Genomic DNA, 23,293 nt, shown 5'->3' with positions numbered 1-23,293 from the left:
AAGTACAGCCAAGGTATACAGTCATAAATCTGATATGGTTCTACGTTGAAAAATTCTTCAGTGCTCAGATTTTTATACGGTTACATTTATTTTTTAGTAAACAATATAAAGTTAAAAAATTCCAGGCTAAAATCATCAACTAAAATGATCCAATGTCATTTCTAAATATTAACATTTTCCTTATTCCACATTTTTTCTTCGAATGTTAAGTAATATTCCGCCCCTCAAACTAGAAATTTCTAACTTCTTTTCATTATAAATCTTATCTTTTATTGATCAAATATTGGAATCTAAAATAATAAACGAGCTAAAATCATCTATTAAAATGCTTCAATTGAAGTTGTCACTTCTAAATATTAACATTTTCCACTTTTAATTATTCCATATTTTTTCTTCGAATGCTAAATAATATTCTTCGAATTTTCTTCTGAATAATATTCTTCGATTGCTCCACAAACGTAAAATTTCCAACTTCTTTTAATTTAAAATCATTTATTCAATTGATCGAAAATTCGAATCTATAATAAACAAGCATTCAACGTCTTATTCATTATTCTTTGGCCTTGAATTAATTTCCAAGCATCATCGATTATTATTTTTTAGTTATAGTTTGTTTTTCTTTAAAGATAATTTCATAAATGCATTTGTCTACGTATAAGAGTTTTTGTTTTATTAGCAAAAGAAAATAGAAAAGTTTGTGAGTTTAACGTCAAAATTATCAAGAAAAAGTTTAAAGAAAAAACTATTATTGTGAAATGATACGGTAGCCAAGGAGTAATCAGACAGTAAATAAATGAGTTGTCACGATAAAAATCTATTGTCTGAAATTATAAGATAAAGAAGATTATTAGAACGATGTTTTTATACTGATAACATAGGGTTACCTATGGCATTAACCAAACTTGTTTGAGTTTATCCTTTCTTGAATTGCAATTTCGATTTGATATGTTTACTTAGACTGACTCAATATCGAAAAGAAATACAGCACATCGCCAGCTTTCGGAAAGATGAAGGCTAATCGATTTATTCTGCCTACAGTTATTGTTAACTTAAAAATATTTAACTGTTTTGTCCAATAAGTTTTTTTCTGATTTAAAGTGATTGATAATTTAATATTTAACTGTTTTATCTGAAAAGATTTTTTTAAGGGATAATGTCAAATTGATTGTTTTTTGATCTGCAGTTATTAATAACCTATCGGCATTTAGCTGGTTTTTCTTAAAGGATTTTTTCTAAAGAGCAATTTTTTTTCTCAAATGACATAAATTTTTTTCTGGGATGCAGTTATTTATAATTTAACAATATTTCCCTATTTTGTCTTTTTCTTTTAAGTTTCCGACCAGAGAATTTATCTTTTGGGACATTTTTTAAAAATAGTTATTAGTAATGTATTAGTATTTAGCTTGTCTTTCTTCAAGGAATCTTCCTAATTTTTTTTTCCTCAAAAGATTTTGTCTAATTAAATTTTTTCTGGTGTACAGTTATTCGTAACTTAAAAAAATTTATCTATTATGCTTTTCTAAATTCATTTCTCAGAATTAATCTTTTGGAAACTTTTCATATTAAAATTTTTGCAGTGCATTGAAATTATTTTTGTTTGCTAACTATTAAAGATTATTTAGTTTGATTTTCTTCCCGATCGTATAAAGTGTATAATGTCAGTAAAACAATGACGGAAAACTGTATTTCTCTAAGGCTAATGTGACAACATTCAAGCAACGTATCCATAACAAAATATTATGTGTAAATTATTAAAGATCTAATAGAAAAAAATCATAAAGAAAAGTCAAATAACAATTATTTGAAAAAATGGTAAAATATAAGGGTGTTAATAAATTCGTATCTCTGAAAGATATTCTAGGTTGCGTTAAATGCTTCTTATTTGATATATTAGATCCTAAATATTTAGTTCACTTTTTCCTTAAAGTATTTCCTTGAGGGCTGAAAAAAACATAGTTTCATTTTTTTCGTTTTGTTTGGATCAAAAAATAAAAATGACAATAATACGTTCAGAAATAATACAAAATTTTCTAAGTTTCAATTCCGTTTTTTCTCTTACCTTATTTTGACTCTTTCTCATAAATATATGAATTTTAATTTTACGTGAGCATTAATTTTGTTTTTTAATACCGTCTTTGAACAGCAGACCCAATTTCGGGTTTACGACTACTGACATTCACTCCCGTAACCTTGCAATTTTGAACCCAATCCAGAAGACAAGGTAACTCCTGGATCAAGTATTGGGAGAAATTTGCCTTCGTGGAGGATTTTTTGATGGAACTAACCTACATTTGCGTTACATCGAGAGGAAACCTTCCACGTGTAGCCCGAGGCAAGGGGTCTCTAACTCATGATTCCTGGCACTACCATTGAGGAAATTATAAGTCGGTACTGCTGTCGGTGCGAATCGGACTCGGAATTCATACCTACAAGCCAATTTGAACCCAGTTCACCACATTGGGAGACGAATTGGGAGCCATCACGGGTCCATGAGCATTAATTGAGACGGCTTTTTCATAAATTAATGAAGAAAAAAATACAAAATAAAATGCAAAAAAAATTTACTTTAGGCCTATGCCACACATTACAAAAAATTCTAGATCAAATTAAGGTAGAAAGTGCGAACACTGAGGGTGCTGGTACTTTTGACAATAAAATCCGTTTTTATTGGAACTTGATACGGAGCAAAAAATAAGCTATACCGTAATTTTCACAACAGCACTTACCGTGGAATCACTGAATCATTCCCATTAAATAAATATTATTGCAAAAATGACGGTATAAATTTTACGGTAAAAATAAAATTTATGGTAAAATGGATTTTATGAACGATTCATCCCAACTTTATACCGTAATTTGATCCGGAATTTTTTGCAGTGCACAAATCAATGTTTATAGCGAAAATTTTCCAAAAAAATATTTTCATTTAAGATGAGCTCGAATGCAAATTTTAATTGATGGAAAAGAAGTGCTGTGATGTATGTAAAAAACAAGAATGTGATACATTTCATTGATAATATAAAAAATTGTACACAAATAATTTTCTCATAGTGTATGCCGGATGCGTATTGTTACTGGTTAGAGTTATCAGCTGATTATTTTCATCAAATTCTTAAAAACGTAATAATTTATGTACGGTAACATAAAAAGTTCTTTGGTTATCAGACGTACGATCACTGAAATTTAAAATAAAAGTAACTTGGTTGCTCATCAAAATTCATTAAAAGTGAGTTAGTCTTTGAATTAGAGGGTCAGAAATGCCCAGGGCAGTGTTCTGCTCTTGTTTTCCAATTAATTAGCCGTTCTCAAGTGTCAAATAACGCTAGAAATTTATTTCCCCCACTAACTTTAATAACAAATTATTTTTCATCACTTTAGAAATAATATGGAATTTATAATTTGTTAAAATGTAGAATTATTTAAGTGTTAGTAAGTGTATCAGGAAAGGACCTCTCAATAACAATAAGAGAATCCTAATTTAAATTCCTTGGTTTATGGCTAATCAGTTCTATTATTATTAAGGAATCAGTTGAAGAATCGACTTTAAATTATACATTTCTACTTTTATTAATATTAAATTAAAACTGACATACTTACACTAATTCTAATTAATATTTCTTACTGACGATTAAACTTTACAATTCCTACTGTATTTACATACTCAAAATACAGTAAAATAATTATTTTTGTGTGAAGTAGATTTTCTGTATCAATGGTTTAATGGAATTAAAACCTTCAAGCACTAATTGGGTTGAGCTGAAAGGAGGGCATCGTATTTGGTAAAAATATTTGAAATATGTACATAAAATCATATTGTTCCGAATAAGTGAAAAATAAATTAGACAAACATGGAACGTTTACCTATTTTTATCAAAACATTTTTCCTTTTTTTTTTTCCTTTTTAACAAAATAAAATTACAAATTTGATATTATTCGATAGTTCATTATGTGTGGCACCTGTTTATGTAATAATTTTTTAGTTACAGTATAAACTAATCTTTTTTAAATATGATACGTGATATAGTTTGGTCCAATGCAAAAGAGGTTGGATAATCCTTGGGTTCAGGGGATAGAGTGTTTGCCTTCTAATGAGATGAACCGGGTTCCAATCCCAGCGATGGCTGGTCGATACGAATTCTGCATTCGGCTTACACCGACCACATTGCTGACGTAAATTATCCGCAGTGGTAGACGGAACATGGGTTAGAGTTACCTTGCCATCAGGCTAACCGTGGGAGGTTTCGTGGTTGACTTCTCCATATAACGCAAATGCGAGTTAGTTCCATCAAAAAGTCCTCCTCGAAGGTAAATTTCTCCCAATACTTGATCCAGAAGTTGCCTTGTCTTCTGGATTGGGCTCAAAATTACAAGAATTCGTAGTTGAACATTAGCAGTCGTATACCAAAAAAATGGTTTGGCTGTTCAACGACGGTTTTAAAATAAAAAAGGCATATATATAAACTCTATACGGCTAAAAAACTGAAAAATAAAGTTTTATTGTAAATAAAGGAAAATTTTTAAGACAAATTTAAAAATTTAATTAAAAAATGATGCATGTCTTGCGTATCATTCCCCCCCCCCCCCAANAAAGGTACTCATATGATTGATTGGTATTGATATGATTGTACATACTGTTTGTTGTGGGAACATGAAGGTCTATGATAAAAGGCATTGTTTCCATTTCTAGCTGATCAAAAGTGGTTTTTTCATAATTCAGTGCGTAACAGAAACCAAAAGTAGTCAATATAGGCTCAAACACAGAACAACAATTCAACTCCTGAAAACCTACCGAACATCTTTCAAAAACTTCTTCACATCTGTAAGAAACAAAGTTTACTACAGTAAGAAAAGTTCAATGCGAACAATCTAATTTCTTTCTATCATTTTTAGGTCTTGAAACAAAATTGTTAGATTTTTAAATGAAACATATTAATATAATTGCAAGACGCATATTAAAACTCTTTATCAACCTCTTAAAGCCTTATCCTACAATGGGAAAAAAAGTATGGTCAAAAATATCTGAATTTGGTAAAATTCACCGTAATTTTTAGATCCATGGGAGCACCAGAAAGCATGGTAATTCATACCATAGGATTTTTGCAATGATTTTTGAAAAATCAGCAATAAAATATAATTTTATTACCCTGATGTTTGGTAGTAAATGTTGTATCTTATGCATGATACCTTAGAACATGGCATAAAAATCATTTGTTTGGTTAAATGTACTATTCAGTTTTGTATAATTCATTTGGTTATTTTTTCTTTACCATATGAAAGGAAAAAGTACCAAATGATTTTTTTGAATACCATATATTTTGGTCTTTAATACAAAATAATGTCTTTTTTAAAGAAAGAAAAAAAAACAGAAGTATTGCTACCATACAGAACAGTAATTCTAGCAACAATTTTTTCTACATGTATATCGTAAGCATTTGAACAAAGAAGTATTAATCACGAATAAGTATTGATATAGTTGCTTTGCATTGCTCATAGGTTGTAATAGCAATTGCTGAGCATTATTATTGACAAAAAAGTATTACTACCTTTTACGGGCATTTTTTATTTCACTTCCTTTGGTTATGCTTAAACATCCTTTGACATCTTAGGTATTTACATATAAGTTTTAAGGAGTACGCGATTGGCATTTTCTTGCATATCTGAAAAAATATTTACATGCCAGACCAGGCTGTAAGAGAAAGAACGCATGCCTGATCTGAAATTTTGCATTCCCGGGACATATTGGGCAGTACAATTTTGGAGCCCTGCCTTATAATTCAAAAAGGCCTAAAAATCCCAAATCAAATTCACTTTTATTATTATATTATTATATACAATGCTCAAATTTATTAAATCTGGTTATGCAAAGTGTAAGAAAATTTTTTTTCTTGAAATAATTAAAGAATACCACAAAAAATACTTTTTGTAATTATGATTTACTTTACATAAATTAATTTAATAATTATTTAAAGGTTTCAACAAGAACTTTTATTTCGTATATACATAATTTAAGACTCATAAGTTTCAAAAAATAAAATCTAAAATTTGAGGAAGAGGTTGAACGTTTGGAATCCTTTTTTTTAAGCACAACTGAAAACTTTGTATACATATCGGAAAATTTTCGCACATAACTATAATTACAGACACAAAATATTTTTTAACATTTATTTTTTTTAAATTTATTATTTTATATAGTAAAGGTCTAAAAAAGTTTGAATAGGTAGGTATACACTTTTTGAAATTATTTTAGTTCATGTAATTTTATGTAACAAAATTTGAACGAAATAGATTTTGGTGCAGTTAAATAGATTTAAATAATCATAAAATTTAAAAATCAAAAGTAAGATTTTTAATTTTAATTTCTTGAGAGTTATTTCATCTATTCCATTTCAATTATATATTTTTTCGAGTAATTAGATTAAAGTTAATTGGGAATTTTAATGCACCTTACACTTTAAAAGTTTTCCATCACTTATAAATTTAAATAAAAATGGTTAATTATTAATAATTAAAAAAAACATTTTTTCCTGGAATTTTCGCTGGATAAGCAAAAGTAATAACTGTGTATGTTTTTTATTCGATTAAATTGTTCTTTAAATTACCCGAAAGATGCCAAAAGTATTTAAAATTACTCATTTTGCGCCAACTTTTTTTAAATACATCAAAAACATTTACTCTAATTCAAATGCCTACATGATGATTGTTTCATTTAATTTATGTATTTTTCAAAAAATTTATTATAGGCCTTACTAATTCAAAAAATTGACTATGACTACTAGTTAGTTTATAGCCTTACTTGTAACTACTGTTCCAAAGTAATTTCGTAATTCCTTCTTCATTTAGGGTACTGTTTTCAAAGTCTTGCAGTTGTTTTTTAAGGAGCCATAACGTATTATTATTACTCATAGATTTTGTAATTGCTTCCTGCAAATGTATCCTTTCACCTAATGTAAGACCACTGTAAGGATACCCGAGGCTCAGAGCATGGTACATTGTTAAGGATAAAGAATCTTCCGTTTCTGTAAAATCAATTGAAATACATTTAATAATAAGTCACCTTCTAAGCCATCTAAATTACTGAAAAAAGTTTTCTTGCTAAAAGTTTCGAAATCTGTGCACTGTTTCAAGGTTTATTTATTTCAAAACTATTAATACACGCTCGTTTGAGGTCACTTTCTTAAAATGTTCTACATTATTTCTAAGACTTTAAGCTATTAATAAATATTATTATTTGGATATTATACTACATTAATACTATACAAATTAGTAATTATGAGCTCTTATAGTATTAGGTTGTCAAAAAAGTTCTGCAGCACTTGCGAAAATTTCAACTTTTTATGAATTTCGATTTTGTGCTGTTGTTTTTTGGTGATCTTAGCTTCAACTTTCATCAATATGCTCTAGATGACTTTGAATAAAACTGAACTTCGGGTTTTGATTCGCTAATGCTATAAACGAGATCGCTCAGCAAGGGATGCAGCAAGAGTGTTTCAAAACCTTTTTTAACAACCTAATATTACTATAGTTTTTGCATGGAATAAAACTTCTTTAAATTTTATACGTATAAGGACTTAAGTATATTAACAAATACTACTATTAGGCTATTATAATACATTAACAATATAATAGATTAGTAATTATTAGCTCCTTATAGTATTACTATACTACCGGGCAATTGAAAAAATTACGCAAGCGCTTCACGATTGATTCTGAGAAAAGTGTTTTGCAAATATTTTCCTTCTTCTGTTAATGCTATGAACTCTAAAATAGAATGACAAAAACTGATAGAATAAAATTATTTTTTGAAATTATTCATTTATTTATTCTTTTTTTGTTGTTGCAATATGCAGCCTGCCATGCAAAGATGCCAAATATATAAGAATTTCAATTTTGAATTTTTCGTCCCTTACGTTGATTTTTCAATTGCACGACAGTATAGGGGTAATATAGAATAATTTTCTTTTAAATTTTCTACATTACTTCTACGTATAAAGACTAAAGTCTTTTACTAAATATCTTTAATAGGCCATTAATACTGTAATAGTAAATTAATATAATAGTTTATCATTGTAGTTATAAGCTGTTATAGCATTAACGTAATATAAAATTTAAACTTTCTAAACTATTTCAACATATTAAGACTTTAGGTTATGAATAAATTCTATAATTAGACCATTATTAGGCTACTTATATTCACATAAGTCCTTAGACTAAAGGCCTTAGGATATTTTTCTTAGGCTCGGAGAACTAAAATACAAGGTAATTATTGGACGAATACCAGACTTATATGAAGGTAAAATACACATAATTAATCAAAATGAACTTATGAGGAAAGAAAATAATGTACAAAATGTATGTTAGGAGATCATATTATAATAATAAAAAACGGTAATTTAGAAATTTTTATACTATTACCATAATAGGCATTAGTTTTTGGAGAAAAAAAAACTTGCTTTAAATTAATTGATCATTAAATTAAAAAAATTTACTTTAAACCTTAATCAGATATGATGTTCTATGGTTTGGAGATTTAAAAAAAATAATTTTAAAATTTATTTCTGACACAAAGTCCTTTTTTTTTGATAAAATTCGAAAACTTAATTTTGGTTAGATAAATTCAGACCCATTAATAATAACTTATCGATAAAATAATTAATAATAAAATGATAAAATAACCATAAAATTAAAGATGGTCATGATGTTTGATAGCTATATTAAACTATATCATATAACTATATTATAAATATATATTATAAATACAATGAAATGAAGAGTAAGATGAAAATAATAAAAAAAATGTTACGAAATTTAATACTGCAGCAAAGGTGTTCAATTTTTAAAAATAGTTGAGTAAATTTTAGATAGTGAGGGCCGATAACTAACTATAATTCAGTATTTTCAATGGAAAAAATACTAAATTATAGTTAGTTAATTTTAAATTCAAAGTACTGGAAAGTACATTTGGGAACCGTTGCTATAGAACATACTTTTGCATAGGTAAATTTTTAAATTCTGAAAAAATATCACAATTACGCACATTTATTTAACTTTATCTTCCTTGCTTAACCAAAGATATCAATTCCATTGTATTTTTTTTGTGCCGATAGAATTATTTTTATCCGATCCGCATAATCTCATAATCTCTTCTATCTATAATAAATACTTACCAACTCTTTTAAAAGGTGTTAACCCGCATATTGTAATACCAGGAAATTTAGTTATTTTATCTTCTTCTTTTAGTAACGGTTCATCTAAGTCTCTATATTTCAGTGTTAGAGTGGTTGATAGGGAAGGTCTAAAAAAGAAACAACAAACATTACTTATTGACCATTTTTACTTTAAGATGTTGTTCTTTCCAATGAGACTTGCCAATACCAGCAAGTCTGCTTGGTAAAACCAAGCAAATTTAAGGCAGAGGGTGCGTTTTTTGCTTTTAAGTGACTCCAGCTATAGCCCAGAATACGACTTCATCCACACACATACGTCATATCCCATTTATAGGGAGAATTCATTCATACACTCATGCACGCATTCATCCACAGATATTAATTTTGACCTGAACCAAATAAAAATTATTTTAAGATAATGTCAATATTGAATCATAGTGTTATTATTAAACACAATGCGCAAAATTTCTACTAGCCAAATATATTTACATTAGTAAGAACTAGAGTTTCAAATTATCATATTTTCCCCGGAGAAATATTAAAAATGGAGAGCAAGAGTTTCTGACTTTGAGAGAGAAATTAATAAAATGTATGCTAAAACATACATCATAAAAGACTGAAATCTATGTCATCACTATGTCTATGTTAACACTTTTAGACATCTTGCAGAAAAAATTTCCTCACAAAAAAATAAAAATCTTGAATTTGGGATAGAGGAAGTAAAGAAACTATCTATGTAATTAATCCCAAATCTTCCAAATGAACACGTGAATGTTGTGTTAGCAGAGTAACCAAATTTTAAGTTGAAGTTAGTTTAACTGATGCGGATTCACATGCTGGAGAAGTGTAACAGTGAAGAATGTTCAATGAGTTTTCAAATTTGATCCAGATTATAACTTTTTGAGCTACTTTACAGTTTTCAGTTTCTACATTCTTTTGTGATTGTAGCCTCCAAAAAGCTCTTTAAAATAAATCTGTTAAAATTTAAAAAATTGTTCACATTTTTCGTGAAAAAAATGACTAACAAAAATTTTAGTATCCTTAGAACTGAAATTTCATGCCCTGATTAAGCAATATTTTGGTAAAATGAAATTCTAAATTGATTTTTTCTATTTTCATACTTAATGAGTTTTTAAATTTCAAACATTTGATGTAATGTAATTTACGTCTTAGTTTTAAAAAATTCAGTTAAAAGTTTTAAATGGAAAATTAGGAGACAATTTTGAAAAATCGACATCTAACACTAGAAAAACAGATTATTAGGCCCAACACATTTTTGTTGCTCTGTAATTCGACAAATGACTTAACTGAAAGTTTTAAATATTTCTGACGTTTCATAGTTATATCCAATTTTAATGCTTATTTATACATTCACGTTTCAGCCTTATAAAAAGGTATTTATAGAACCTTAAATATGACGGGAAGGGCTAGAACAGCCTCTTAGGTATCTTGATAGTTATCCCATATCTCCTGGCAGTTTTGGGTATGGGGTACCCTTTGGTATTGATAAGGTACACCAATTTCATTTAAAAAAATAGCAAGAGTAATTCAACATATCTATAATTATTGTTTATCGAGAAAAGGAAACTCAATTATCTAAGAATTTTATACATTAATCAATTATTTTTGTTCACCAAATCAAATAAAATATCATGGAATTTCGATGATCAAGTCTATGTTTTGATTAAATTAATTATGATTATATATTAGGACTTTGAATGTCTGATTGACATACAAACAAACAACTTGGGAAGGGCTAAACTCTCCCCTTCAGTCAATCTAGGTAAACAGCAATGCTCAGTCTTTATAATGTTAATGATTAATTTTCTGAAATAATTGTTAATTGTTATCGCGTTAAATTACGAACTTCAACACACTTTTTTGAGCCATTAATTTTTTTAATGAATTTATCTAATACTTGGACTGCGCATTTTAAATGTGCAAACAGTTTTTATTTAGAAACTCAGCATTAAATTCTGAGTCTCTAAATTAAATTTCGAAGCTCAGCATTTTATTTAGAAATCTATAATTTATTGTGAAAATATATTTGAGAACTCATCATTGCTCAGTTCTGAAATATACTATTTTTTACAATATTCAAAATGGGAAGTCATCCGGAATTTTTAGACAGATTTCGATGATATTTTCATATGATGATACGACTTTGAAATCCCCGAGAAGTTCAATTTGAACCCTTAATACGCAATCAAAGAACATGAAACTCCATAAGACACCCACTTTCCAGCACGAAGAATTTAAACCCCATTTAAAATCAAAGCAGACGAAGACTCTTACTGACCATACCGCTTTGGCGGCTACTCACTCATGAAATAAATAACAATACAGTTTTGACAAAAAAAATCACTTACCTTGTGAGGGCGTTATATATTAGAACTGAGGCGTGCACAAATAGGAAAGCACTGCAAGCTAGAATGGCCAGCAACCAGAAGCCCTTCTGTGGCCTGGAACAAGGTGGGCGCAAGTGATTGACACCATGCAAAGTGCTCGTTTGTAGAAATGTATTTACGACTCTATCCCACTTGGAAGCTTTGTAATGAGCTGATTTAGGTTCAATTGAAAAACTTTGTGCATAAGCAGATCTTGAATTGACTTCACCTACTTTCATTTCTGGAGCTCTTAGCCTTCCATCATTCGCCGGAACAATACAAGACTGAAGAATAAAAAATATTGTAGTAATTTTGTTACAATAAAACCTAGAAAGTACCATGCGGGTAAAAGTAGATGGAAAAAATTCAAATTTGAAAGTGAATGGACAAAATGAATGTTCGAAAGTGGATGGGTAGAATGTAGATTTGGAAGTGGATGGACAAAATATATGTTTGAAAGTGGTTTGACAAAGCGCATGTTTTAAACTGATGGACAAATATATGATTAAAAGAGTTCGGCAAAAGTGTTAATTCAATGTAAATTGATTCAAATTAAACGAACGAATCATTCTGATTAAATTAAATCTAATGATAGACACTATTTTTTAAAATCTTAGAGATTTAAGTGGCACATATTACCCATGTTAATTTATTTGTGCCACTTAGTAATTTGAATCAAAATCGTGACGATAGAGTGGTTAAGGTACATAGCTGCCACTGTGCATGATCGGGGCTATTTTGAATAGTGTGAGCTGTCATTGTATAGAATCAAGCCCTGTTGTGGGTTTGAAGATCACCCCAGCTTATATGTCGATAATGCGCAAGGCTGACCATATTGTACCCTCATGACTTTGGTTTCAAATTGCGATGCATTTACTTGTTGCTGTCTTGTACCACTTGTTAATACTAACAAGCCTATTTTAAGATAGAGGGGTACGCTTCTTGTTTTCCATTGGCGACATTTATGATCAAGAATCCGACTTGAAGCATTCATTTTATGACCACTTTGGGTTACGAGCTTGCTATAGTGAGAGGGTTTGTTTCGTAACTTAGTTTGATGGCTCAGTACATTTAAATACGTTGGTTAGATAAGCAACATTTAGAATCATTCATTTATTCACTCTTTCATTGACTACAAATATAAGGTTTTATTTACATATGACAGAATTCTGTAAACGTAAATAAACAGTCTCAGATTTTGTTTTAGTTTTTGAGATACTTGATGATCCATTGATAAACCCAATAAAATGTTAAGTTTAATAAGTAATAATTTTTTAAGAAAGTTTAATACGTTATGTAAACTTTAAATATAATATACAAGGCAATGAACATATATTAGACACAGATCAATCAGAAAAAAATAAATTAAATTAAAGAAGTTTTCCAGCCCAATTGTTTGCAAATAAACTTTTTTCTATATTAATTGAATGAATCTCAAAGATATAAATTAATATAAAAATAAAGTTATACACTAATTATATTAATCCATATATTTATGTAGTCACTTAGAACAATATAGCTATTGAATAATTGACAGGGATATTTCCCATAAAATTTAAATAAAGGAAAGGAGAACAAAGTTAGTAGTCATTTTAATTAATTTTATCCAATAAGAAGATATTTTACTGTGAAACGTGATGCATTTCGTAATGGAAAATAGCAGTCCATTAATATCGATAGTTTCAATGACTTCTAAGAGTTGAAAAGTATAAGCATACCTTAAATCCAAACACAAAACTTTTTCAATTTAAAAAAAATTCATTCGTATGAGAGAAATGTTCCAATATTATTTAAAACATTATTAGTCAGAAACGGACACTTAAAAACACTCTAATTAAATTCAGTGATTTTATGGTAATTATTACTGTAAAAATTACAGTATATCAAACTTTTCTTTCGGTATAAAAATGTTCTGGTAAAAATGGATTATATTACAAAAAAATTACTGGCACCCTGTGTCCAGAGACTTTTTATAGTAATTTATTTCATAACTTTTTACAGTGTAATTTAGTTTACGTCTATCACTTATTATAAATATTATTAAATTAGCACAGAGGTCATATACTAAATGTTAGGGTAATGCAATGTCAGACTAAATTATAAATATTTTGTCATCCAAATGAGCTTAAAGGTTAAATTATTTCTTAAAGCGTAACTACAGTCCTCCATCTGTACTTTATTTTGTTTTAATAGATAAATTTACATTTTACAATTAATAATTTCTCTAGAAAAAAAACACAAACACTCTACACTGTATAATGTACCGGCACTCAGGGTGCTGTTATTTTTTTACCATAATATCCATTTCTACTGGATCATGTTACGGAACAGAACATTTGATGTACCGTAATTTTAACTCTAATTACCGTAAATATCTGAATCACTCTAATTGAATAAAAATTACTGTAAAAATTTTGCTATAGTATTTTACAATAAAAATGTATTTTATTATAAAATGGTTTTTACGGATGATACAAACAAAGTGCCGGAACTTTATACCGTAATTTGATCTGGAATTCTTTACAGTGTATGAGGTTAAATCTAACTTGGTATAGGCACTTCTCACCTCTGTCCTTGTCATCACTGTTCTCTCCAAAATATACTTTAAATATTGTTTTCCTAGTTAATATAAAATTATTTGCTACATGACGTAAATGTAAAATGATTTAGCAAATTATGTTTCATGAAAGTCTATACTTTGCATTTTAATTATGTAAATTGTACCAATATTTTGTTTAAAAAAATTCACAAATCATGTTTTATGCTCTTGATTATCGCAAATTTTGGAGAATCACCCATACCTCAAATGTCATAAAATACAGTTATAAGAATAGCTACAATCATTTAGTGATGAAAATTACATCAAACTTGCTAATTTAAAAATAAAAAACAAATAGATGTTATAAATTAAAAACGCTCGGATTCGATTTAAACCTAAGTGCTAAAACAGACTATTTAAAAACAAAACAAAACAAATAAGGTTTTAGATTATAACAAATTGAATTAATTATTTTTAAATTAAAACAAAATTTAACTTATTTGCTCTGAATTATTGTGCTTTTGATAATAAGTTTATTTAAAAACTACACTAAAAACTTTCTTATCAAATTACGGTACAAAAAATGCATTGCAAGTAAAACCCATTTTTATCAAAAAATACTACACTGTAGTTTTTACAGTAATACTTATTTAATGAGAGTGATTCAGCAATTTTACCATAATTATTACTGTAAAAATTGTGGCACATCAAATTTTTTGCTGCATAACATGTTACGGTAAAAATGGATTTTACAGTAAGAAAAATCGGCACCCTGTTTGCTGATACTTAATTTAATCCAGAATTTTTGAAAGTGTAGAATACAAATGAGAATTTTTTGTATAGTTTTGGTACAGTTCTAAAGTATTAAATACTTCAAAACATTACACGCATTTTCATAAATATTTCAAAAATTTTGTCCTGAACTTTCGCAATCGAATGAAATCAATGAGACAAATTAAAATACATTGTAAAAAATTGCGGATCATGCTACAGTATAAAGTAACGACAATTTAGGAGAATCATCCTTAAATTCCATTTTACCGTAAAATACATTTTTATCGTAAAATATTGTACCTGCATTTTTACGATAATATTTATTTGGTTAAAGTGATTAAGTGATTTTATGGTAATTATTACTGTAAAAATTATGGTAATCAGATTTTTTGTTTCGTAACATGTTCCATTAAAAATGAATTTCACGGTAAAAAGTACCAGCAGCCTGAGTGGGGTACTTTTTACCTTAATTTGATCCAAAATTTTTTACAGTTTACAGTCAAATGATATCTTCGATTTTCTTTAATTTAGAAATAAATAAGATACACTGCAATATATCTATTGCAAAACATAATATTAAACATAACTAAAATTAATTAGCAATTAAATTCAAACAAAATATATTGTATTAAAAAAATCTAATTTGGAAGTTTAAGAAAAATCTTAGGAATAGAATCCATATTAAGTTATTCAATTCTGAAACATGTAATTTTAATCGACTTCCTAAGTCCTTAGCTTTAATTAAAATCCAAATAATTTAATTATGTTTCAATTTCTAATATTTTTAAGAAGCGAAAATAAATTATTTGTTTTTAATATGCATAATGTTTAATTTTAAATAAGATTAAATTATAGTTTTAATAAAATCGAGATTAAAAAATTCTACTGTAAGATTGATGAAAACTGCTCTCAAATTATCAATTCAACTTTATAATCTACAGCTGGTTCAAAGAATTCATGACTTAAGAATACGTTATATCATTCTAAAAATGATTAACTCACCCGCATAGACAAAGAGTGAGTTTATACAACCAAGCTTCAAATTATCTTTTCAAATAAAGTTAACATTTTCTTCTAAGCGTTTGCAGATTTTAAAGAGAAATTAACTTATCAGAATAAAATCTTATCAAAAATATAATAGATTTTTAGTACTATTCAATTGGAAAAATGAATTAAATTTTTGCATACAACACACTGCATGATATGCAAAATTTTTATGCGTGAAATTCAACTTTAATTGCATCTTTTGAATCAACCAAAATACTCCGTATTAGGATTGTACAAAAAGTAGATTAAAAATATTGCGATTTATTTTGCATTATTATTATTCTTTGCATTGGGTGTGGCAGTGTTGAAAATTATTTTTTTTTATGATACAGTAAAGAATTTTTATTCAGTGAAAAACCTTTTAGATAAATTCCTTATATTCAGTATAAAGGTTTTCGAAGAATAAAGTTCTTTTAAGAAAATAAAACTCTAATATTATAAAACGCAATATAATAATATATATTGAATAGAGCATTTACTAAATGAAATTAAATACTAGATGCATCATTATTTAGAAAACATTATAACTTAAAGTAAGCTCTTAAAAGTACACAATTGAGCTTGAATAAATAAACAGCAAGTATAGTTACGATGAGATTTAGAAGCCCAGTAAAGGTACAATTTTGACAACTACGTTTAAAAAAAACGTTTTTTTAAACTTTAGCAATATTAACTACTGAAACATATAGAAGATATCAGAATAAGTTGTGTAACAATAATATGATATATTTAATAATCTATACATAACTTTAGTTATACTATATCCCTAAACTGGATATTCAGAAACTACAGTAAAACCTAGTTAAATCGAATAAAAGCTTAAACAAAACTTAAATAAATTTAAATAAAAAGGTAACAAATGTACCAAGTGACCTGAGTTTTTACAAGGTAGCCCAAGTGATGAAAGGTACCTAATTTATCAGCTAGGGTGTTCTCAATTCATCGTGTTTTTTTAGGAATTAGAGGTGGCTACTATTTAAGCTACTTCCTTCTAACTTAATTCAGAGTTAGCACTAATTAATTAGCACATTTTCTGTCATTCTTTTAATATATATAAAATAATTACTTGAGCCGCGATGGCTCAGGGGATAGAGTGTTCGCCTTCCATTGAGGCGAATGAGGGTTCGAAACCCAGTCGATACGAATTCCGCATCTCGCTTGTACCGACCACAATGCTGACGTGAAATATCCTCAGTGGTAGACGGAACATGGGTTAGAGTGCCCTTGCCATTAGGGTAACCGTGGGAGGTTCTCGCGGTCTTAATCTCCACGTAACGCAAATGCAGGTTAGCTCCATCAAAAAGTCCTCCACGAAGGCAAATTTCTCCCAATGCTCGATCCAGGAGTTCCCTTGTCTTCTGGATTGGGTTCAAAACTACAAGGCTACGGAGTTGAACATTAGTAGTCGTAAGCCCATGAAAATTGGGTCGGCTGTTCAACGATGGTTATAAAATTATAAAAATAAAATAATTACTTAATTGAAAACATAATCATTAGTAGGGTGTTTTCTTTTTTGTGCTTCACAACCTGAAAAAAAATAACCTGTGTTTATTTTGCGAAAAAGATTTTAGAATGCCCAATAAGTTTTTCACATAAATATTTGAATCAAATTTAAACAAAAATTAAATGCTTGTATTGAATTTTCTATTAAAAATCTAAAAATCTAAACTCGTGTAAAATATTTAAAAAAAATAAAACATGTTTTTGAATATGCACTAATTAATTTGTATATTTATATTGCATCATTCAAACCGTCTTAGAATGTAAACTTCTATCATAAGAGCAAAATATATTTAGGGCATTGCAGTTTTTATTTTGTAAACAGTATATTGATTAAAATGTTCTCAGACAATTTTCCATTAATAATAAACAGAGGTTTTTGTTTAGGGAAACATTTTTTTCGTAACCTCTCTAAATCATAAATGAATAAAATTTTATTTGTTTCGTCACAAAAATCAAAACTTCTTTGAAGTACCTCATGAAAATGATCGAATGTAAAAGCTTTTGTTTGAGAAAACATCTTAGCTGAATATCTTTATAGCCGTCAGCATAATGCATTTTCTTTTAGAAAACAACGGACACTTAATGGTAAATTAATAGTTCGAAGAAAAAAAGAATTTCTTTGTTTATTGGGAAAATAAAAAGTACATTAAATTTTAATTCACAGTTCTTTTTAAAAGGTGAACGAATGTTGATAATGGACGGAAATTGAAAAAAAAATATTGACTTAATCATTCGTATACTTTTAAAAAGGTATAGTTGATCGATAAAGTTTCTTTGTTTTCCTGTCTAATTTTTCAAACAAATACTTATAATATGTTGTCATTTCCACATGAAAAGCTATTTGCATGTTTGATCGATAATGAATCTATGGGCTTATAAAAATAACTTAAAACATTCTTGGAAGCTCAATAAAAAATGTAATATTTTAATTGAAGACATAACTCAAGTGCTGAATAATTTAACAAAATTAGTCAGTGATAAAATTTTTATTCACAGCTAAGTTGAATGTGTTTTAATGAAAACTAATTGATTTGCTAACTATATACTTGATGCAATTACAGTTAAGATTTCTAGAAATTTTTAGCCGGTTTTAATCAGTGGTATGTACTGACTGATTTGAAATAATCAGTCCGTACGTACCACTGATTTAAATACTGATGAATACCACTTATTTAGCACGCATTAAATACCACTGATTTGAATCAGGAATTCAAAAAAGTATTGCCCTTTAATTACACACATTAAAGACAGTAACTGAGAAGTTGCATTAGAAAAGAACTGTCAGAACAGAAAATTTTACAGAAACGAAAAGAACAAAAACATTTGTTGTAAAGTTTGCGAATTATTACCAACTTGACCGTTAGTAAAACTCCGAAACTAAGTGACTCAGTCTATATATTTATCTATTGCGCTTACCATTGTTTTGTAATCAAAATTCTGTTTCAATGCAAAAACGTTTTTTTTTCTTCTTCTTTTTCTTTTTTAACTCCTTCCTTCTCGCTCCCGTGAAAATGACGGGGTGAGGTTTCGCCCTCTATTTCTCGCTCCCGTGAAATTTCCGTGCTGGAGTGTTCAGTAGTAACGCGCCAATAAGAATAAAACGAATTCATTTCTTTTGCCCGGAAAACATTTTATTTCTCAGTTTACACACTAGATGGCAGTACCAGGATATTTTAAAGGTAATTGTAGATAGTTAGTTTATTTTAAACCAGATGTCAGCACTAATCAAATACGTGTATTTGGCAAAATAGGCACTTTTATAACCGTTTTTTTGAAAATTAACCGATCGTTAAGGGGTTAAAGAAATAAAAAACTCCGCCACTTAACCTTTTATCTATGTCAGCTCTTCCAATGGAAATGAATCGGAAAGAGACAGGTTTCTTCTATAAAATTTACGGCGCAATGCGTTTAACAAGACGTCAGAGCTTGGTCAGGATGCACTTACACTATCCACTACATGCAACAAGCTTTGTATCCTTTTTAACTATTTCGATCAATGCAGAATTGACTTCATGGAGAGAAAAAAAACTTTGATTCTTCGAACGATATAAGAAGTTGCTAGAACTTGGTTAAGATGCACTTATACCATCTACTATATTCAACAAACTTTGTATCCTTTTCAGCTATTTTGAACAATTCATTTAATGGAGAAAAAAAATTTCATACTTCGAATCAGATAAGAAGTGGTTAGAACTTGATCAGAATGCACTTCTACCATCTACTATTTTCAAGAAACTTTCGCATCCTTTTCAACTACTATTTCAATCAATTCATAATTCCAAGAATTGTTGTTGTTGTTGTAGTTCATTTACGTCGCACTAGAGCTGCACAATGGGCTATTGGCGACGGTCTGGGAAACATTCACGANCAATGCAGAATTGACTTCATGGAGAGAAAAAAAACTTTGCTACTTTGAACGAGATAAGAAGACAATAGAGCTCGTTTAGGATGCACTTGCATCATCCACTATATTCAATAAACTTTATATCCTTTTCAATTATTTCGATCAATTCCCAATTCACTTAATGGAGAACGAAAGTTTGATTCCTCAAACGATATGAGAAGTTGCTAGAACTTGGTTAAGATGCACTTATACCATCTACTATATTCAACAAACTTTGTATCCTTTTCAGCTATTTTGAACAATTCATTTAATGGAGAAAAAAAATTTCATACTTCGAATCAGATAAGAAGTGGTTAGAACTTGATTAGGATGCACTTCTACCATCTACTATATTCAAGAAACTTTTGCATCCTTTTCAACAACTATTTCAATCAATTCACAATTTCAAGAATTAGAGAACAAAACTGCAGGATTTTGGACGCGATCATAACTTTTGTAAAAAGTTTTTATTCGGTCCTCGTAGGACGGAATGTTCAGGTTGCTTGTGAAATGAAATTGTCGGGAAACGGAATAGTGTTTATATTATGATATAAATGCATACAAAACTTTAAATGTGCTGCGTTTATAAAAGCTAGCACGAACTTTAGAAGAATCCAATATTGTATAATAAATGTAATAAACACTGATAACTGATTTTTTTATTCTATGTGCTTCCTGACATATTTTAGCAACATTTGAATTATTAATTGATTAAGTATTCAGATGTGTGTAATGCACTCATTAGAAAATAAAAAAATGTTTTAATTAAAAAGATTGAAATTTTGAGAATTGGTAATAATGCATTTTTTTCCGGCAAATTTAGACTTTTAAATTGCATGAGAACATGTTGGTCTACTAAGACTATGCTTTAAGATAACTCTATTAATATAATACTCTTGACTAAGAGTTTTTTTATTTCCTTCAGAAAATACTGGTCAAAGAGTTGTTTTAGGTATGAAGCAACATTTAATGATATTTATATCCAACTTCTTTTTAACATATTTTCTGTTTGCAGCTTCTTTTTAACATGCTTTTAGAACCATTATGGTCGCTGGAGTAAAATAATGTGATCTTTGTGTTTTGTAAAAATATCGTGATGAAAAAATAAACAAAATGGGTATTCTTTGAAATTATCAATTTTTCATTAACTAAAAATATTTTATTAAGGAATGAATTGGCAAATTCATATTGTGAAAATTAAGTATTAAAAAATTTATTTCTAAGTAAAACCAATCTAACTTTTAATCAGAAAATATCAGTTTTCACGTTTTTTTTTTAAACTTTTTTAACTTTTAGGTAACTAATAAGTTAGCATTCTCATGAGAAGAAGTAAGCACAATTTAGCTTTTGAAATGCTAACAGCTTGACAAAATACATTCTTCTGAATAACTTTCGAAAAAAATTTTTATTGCGAATTTTGAAATTTATATAGTGAAACTGAACAAATAATTCTTTTCCATCAAATGTTTCTTAGCAGGGGAGAAATAGTACAAATTGTTTTTGTCTACAGAATTCGAAATTCGAAGGATAAATTTAAGAATTTTGATTTATGCTAAATAAAATATCTTAGACCCGTGGTGGCTCATGGGACAGAGTTCTTACTTGCCAATGAGATGACCCGGGTTCAAATTCCGCACCCGGCACACACCAGACAATTAAGAATCTCGGCAATTTAGAGTCAAATAAAAATGACCTTTACTGATATAATTATGTGTAAAAGAATTACCAATTACGAAAGATAGGTGGCTAAGGGGATAGAGTCATTGCGACACAATGAGGTGAACCAGGTTCGAATCACAGCGATGGCTGGTCGATGCGAATATCGCACCCGACTCAAAATGAACACAGTAGTGACGTAAAATTTTCTCAGTGGTAAATGGATCATGGGTTTGAGTCCTCTTGCCGTCAAGCTAACCGTTCCATGTAACAGAAATGCTGGTTAGTTTCATCAAAAAGTCCTCTAGGAAGGCAAATTTCTCTCGATACTTGATCCAGGAGTTTTCTTGTCTTCTGGATCGGGTTCAAAACTGCAAGGCTACGGAGTTGAACTTTGATAGTCATAAACTCAAAATTGAGTCCACTGTTCAACGATTGTTATAAAATAATATAAAAGTAAAATAAAAGATCTTAGTCAAAAATCCCTTTGTTTATGTTTATTCATGTAAGTTTAGCATTAAGATTTTAAAATAGTATTTAAACATGAAGTGATATCAATCAATAATTACATTTTTATTCATTTCTACTTGGCTACAAATAATTTATCTTTTATTAATACAAAATTTCGTTAATTTAAATTAATGCTTTAAGTTTCCCCTGGAACCATGCTTAAGTACCTATGTGATAGTAATTGCATGCGTTAGGCCTAACACTAAAACATTTTTATTCTGCGTCACTTAAATTACGATGCGTCGATGAGTTTTCAAATCTGGGCTCAGCTCGAAGTGGTAATAAAAATAGACACCGCATTTTATTCCATTTTTCAAACTTCTTTTATAAGAATTTTTTCTTAAAGAATAAACTAGTAGATCCAAATAAATTCGTCAAGTGAGATCGTCTAAACTGAGACATTTGCATAAAATCACTTGGTGCATTTTATTAAACTAGTCTTTTTTCTAAAAAAGAGAGAGAGCTGTTTTTTCAAGGTTGCTATTAATTTATTAGAGTGGCAGTAAATTTAAGTAGTAGGAATTTTGAGTTTTAAAACTCACTTTATTGTTTAGAGTTCTGAACCGCCTGAAAAGTTACATCTATGTACCTAGTTCCATCCTCACTGCGAAGTCTGGGACTTTGCACCATAATGACTATTTAAAAAGAAAAAAAAAGATAAAAAAAATCATTTAGGAAGGAAAGGGGAAAAAAAGCAAGAAAACGTCAGCACGTAACTCTCCGTTAAGTTGTTAAATTAGGGTTTAAAACTGAAAAGGCGCTTTTCTTGCAGTGTCAATTTTTGTAAACACGCATTTCAACCTGGTTCATATTTGTAAACACGCATTTTGAGCTGTGTCCAGAATTAAAAACTATCCGTCGAATAATGCCCTGATCAACTAATGCCCTGATCATTCTGAGTCAACAAGTTTAAAATAAGACACTGATCATCACATAAAAATATCAGCTACATATTTTTAAAATCTACTCACAGATTTTCATGCCTGCTACATGAACATTGAAAATATGCTACTTTGCAATTAGTAAAATAATATTATAAACAAGGCATTCATTCAACGTACAGTTTATGCAAAATATCGTGAGGATTTAAAAACAAAAGAAGAATAACAGTAATTAGTCGCTTTCTTTTACTTACGCTAAATTGTGTCAACGCGATACTATGCCACGCGTTATCACGAAAATATGAGTAAACATACATCGAAATATTTTATCGCGGGATAATTTGTGAAATTAAATGTTCGCTCTTCTTTTAATTACAAATTATTTTGAAAATAATTTTATTATACTAAGAATGAGTCCAGACGATGTTATGTATCACTAATCAAATACG

At 28.8% G+C, this 23,293-nt stretch overlaps 1 protein-coding gene across 2 annotated transcripts in view; it reads right to left on the bottom strand.

The window, feature by feature from the left end:
• The window catches only part of LOC107436411 (acid-sensing ion channel 5-like), a gene marked incomplete in the record, with an annotated part of 36,055 nt that extends 13,465 nt beyond the window's left edge, over positions 1-22,590 (bottom strand). Inside the window, 5 exon segments of one of the 2 annotated variants that reach the window (XM_071184591.1) lie at positions 4,633-4,817; positions 6,794-7,016; positions 9,165-9,292; positions 11,534-11,835; positions 22,506-22,590. In XM_071184591.1, coding sequence (XP_071040692.1) covers positions 4,633-4,817; positions 6,794-7,016; positions 9,165-9,292; positions 11,534-11,790 — 793 coding nt within the window. 2 annotated transcript variants of the gene reach the window in all.
• Between the last annotated feature and the right edge of the window lie 703 nt (positions 22,591-23,293).

The sequence above is a fragment of the Parasteatoda tepidariorum genome, chromosome 8, assembly GCF_043381705.1.
Source record: "Parasteatoda tepidariorum isolate YZ-2023 chromosome 8, CAS_Ptep_4.0, whole genome shotgun sequence".
Lineage (NCBI taxonomy): Eukaryota > Metazoa > Arthropoda > Arachnida > Araneae > Theridiidae > Parasteatoda > Parasteatoda tepidariorum.
Note: the sequence above shows the minus strand (reverse complement) of the source record. Positions and strands in the feature narration are given on the sequence as shown.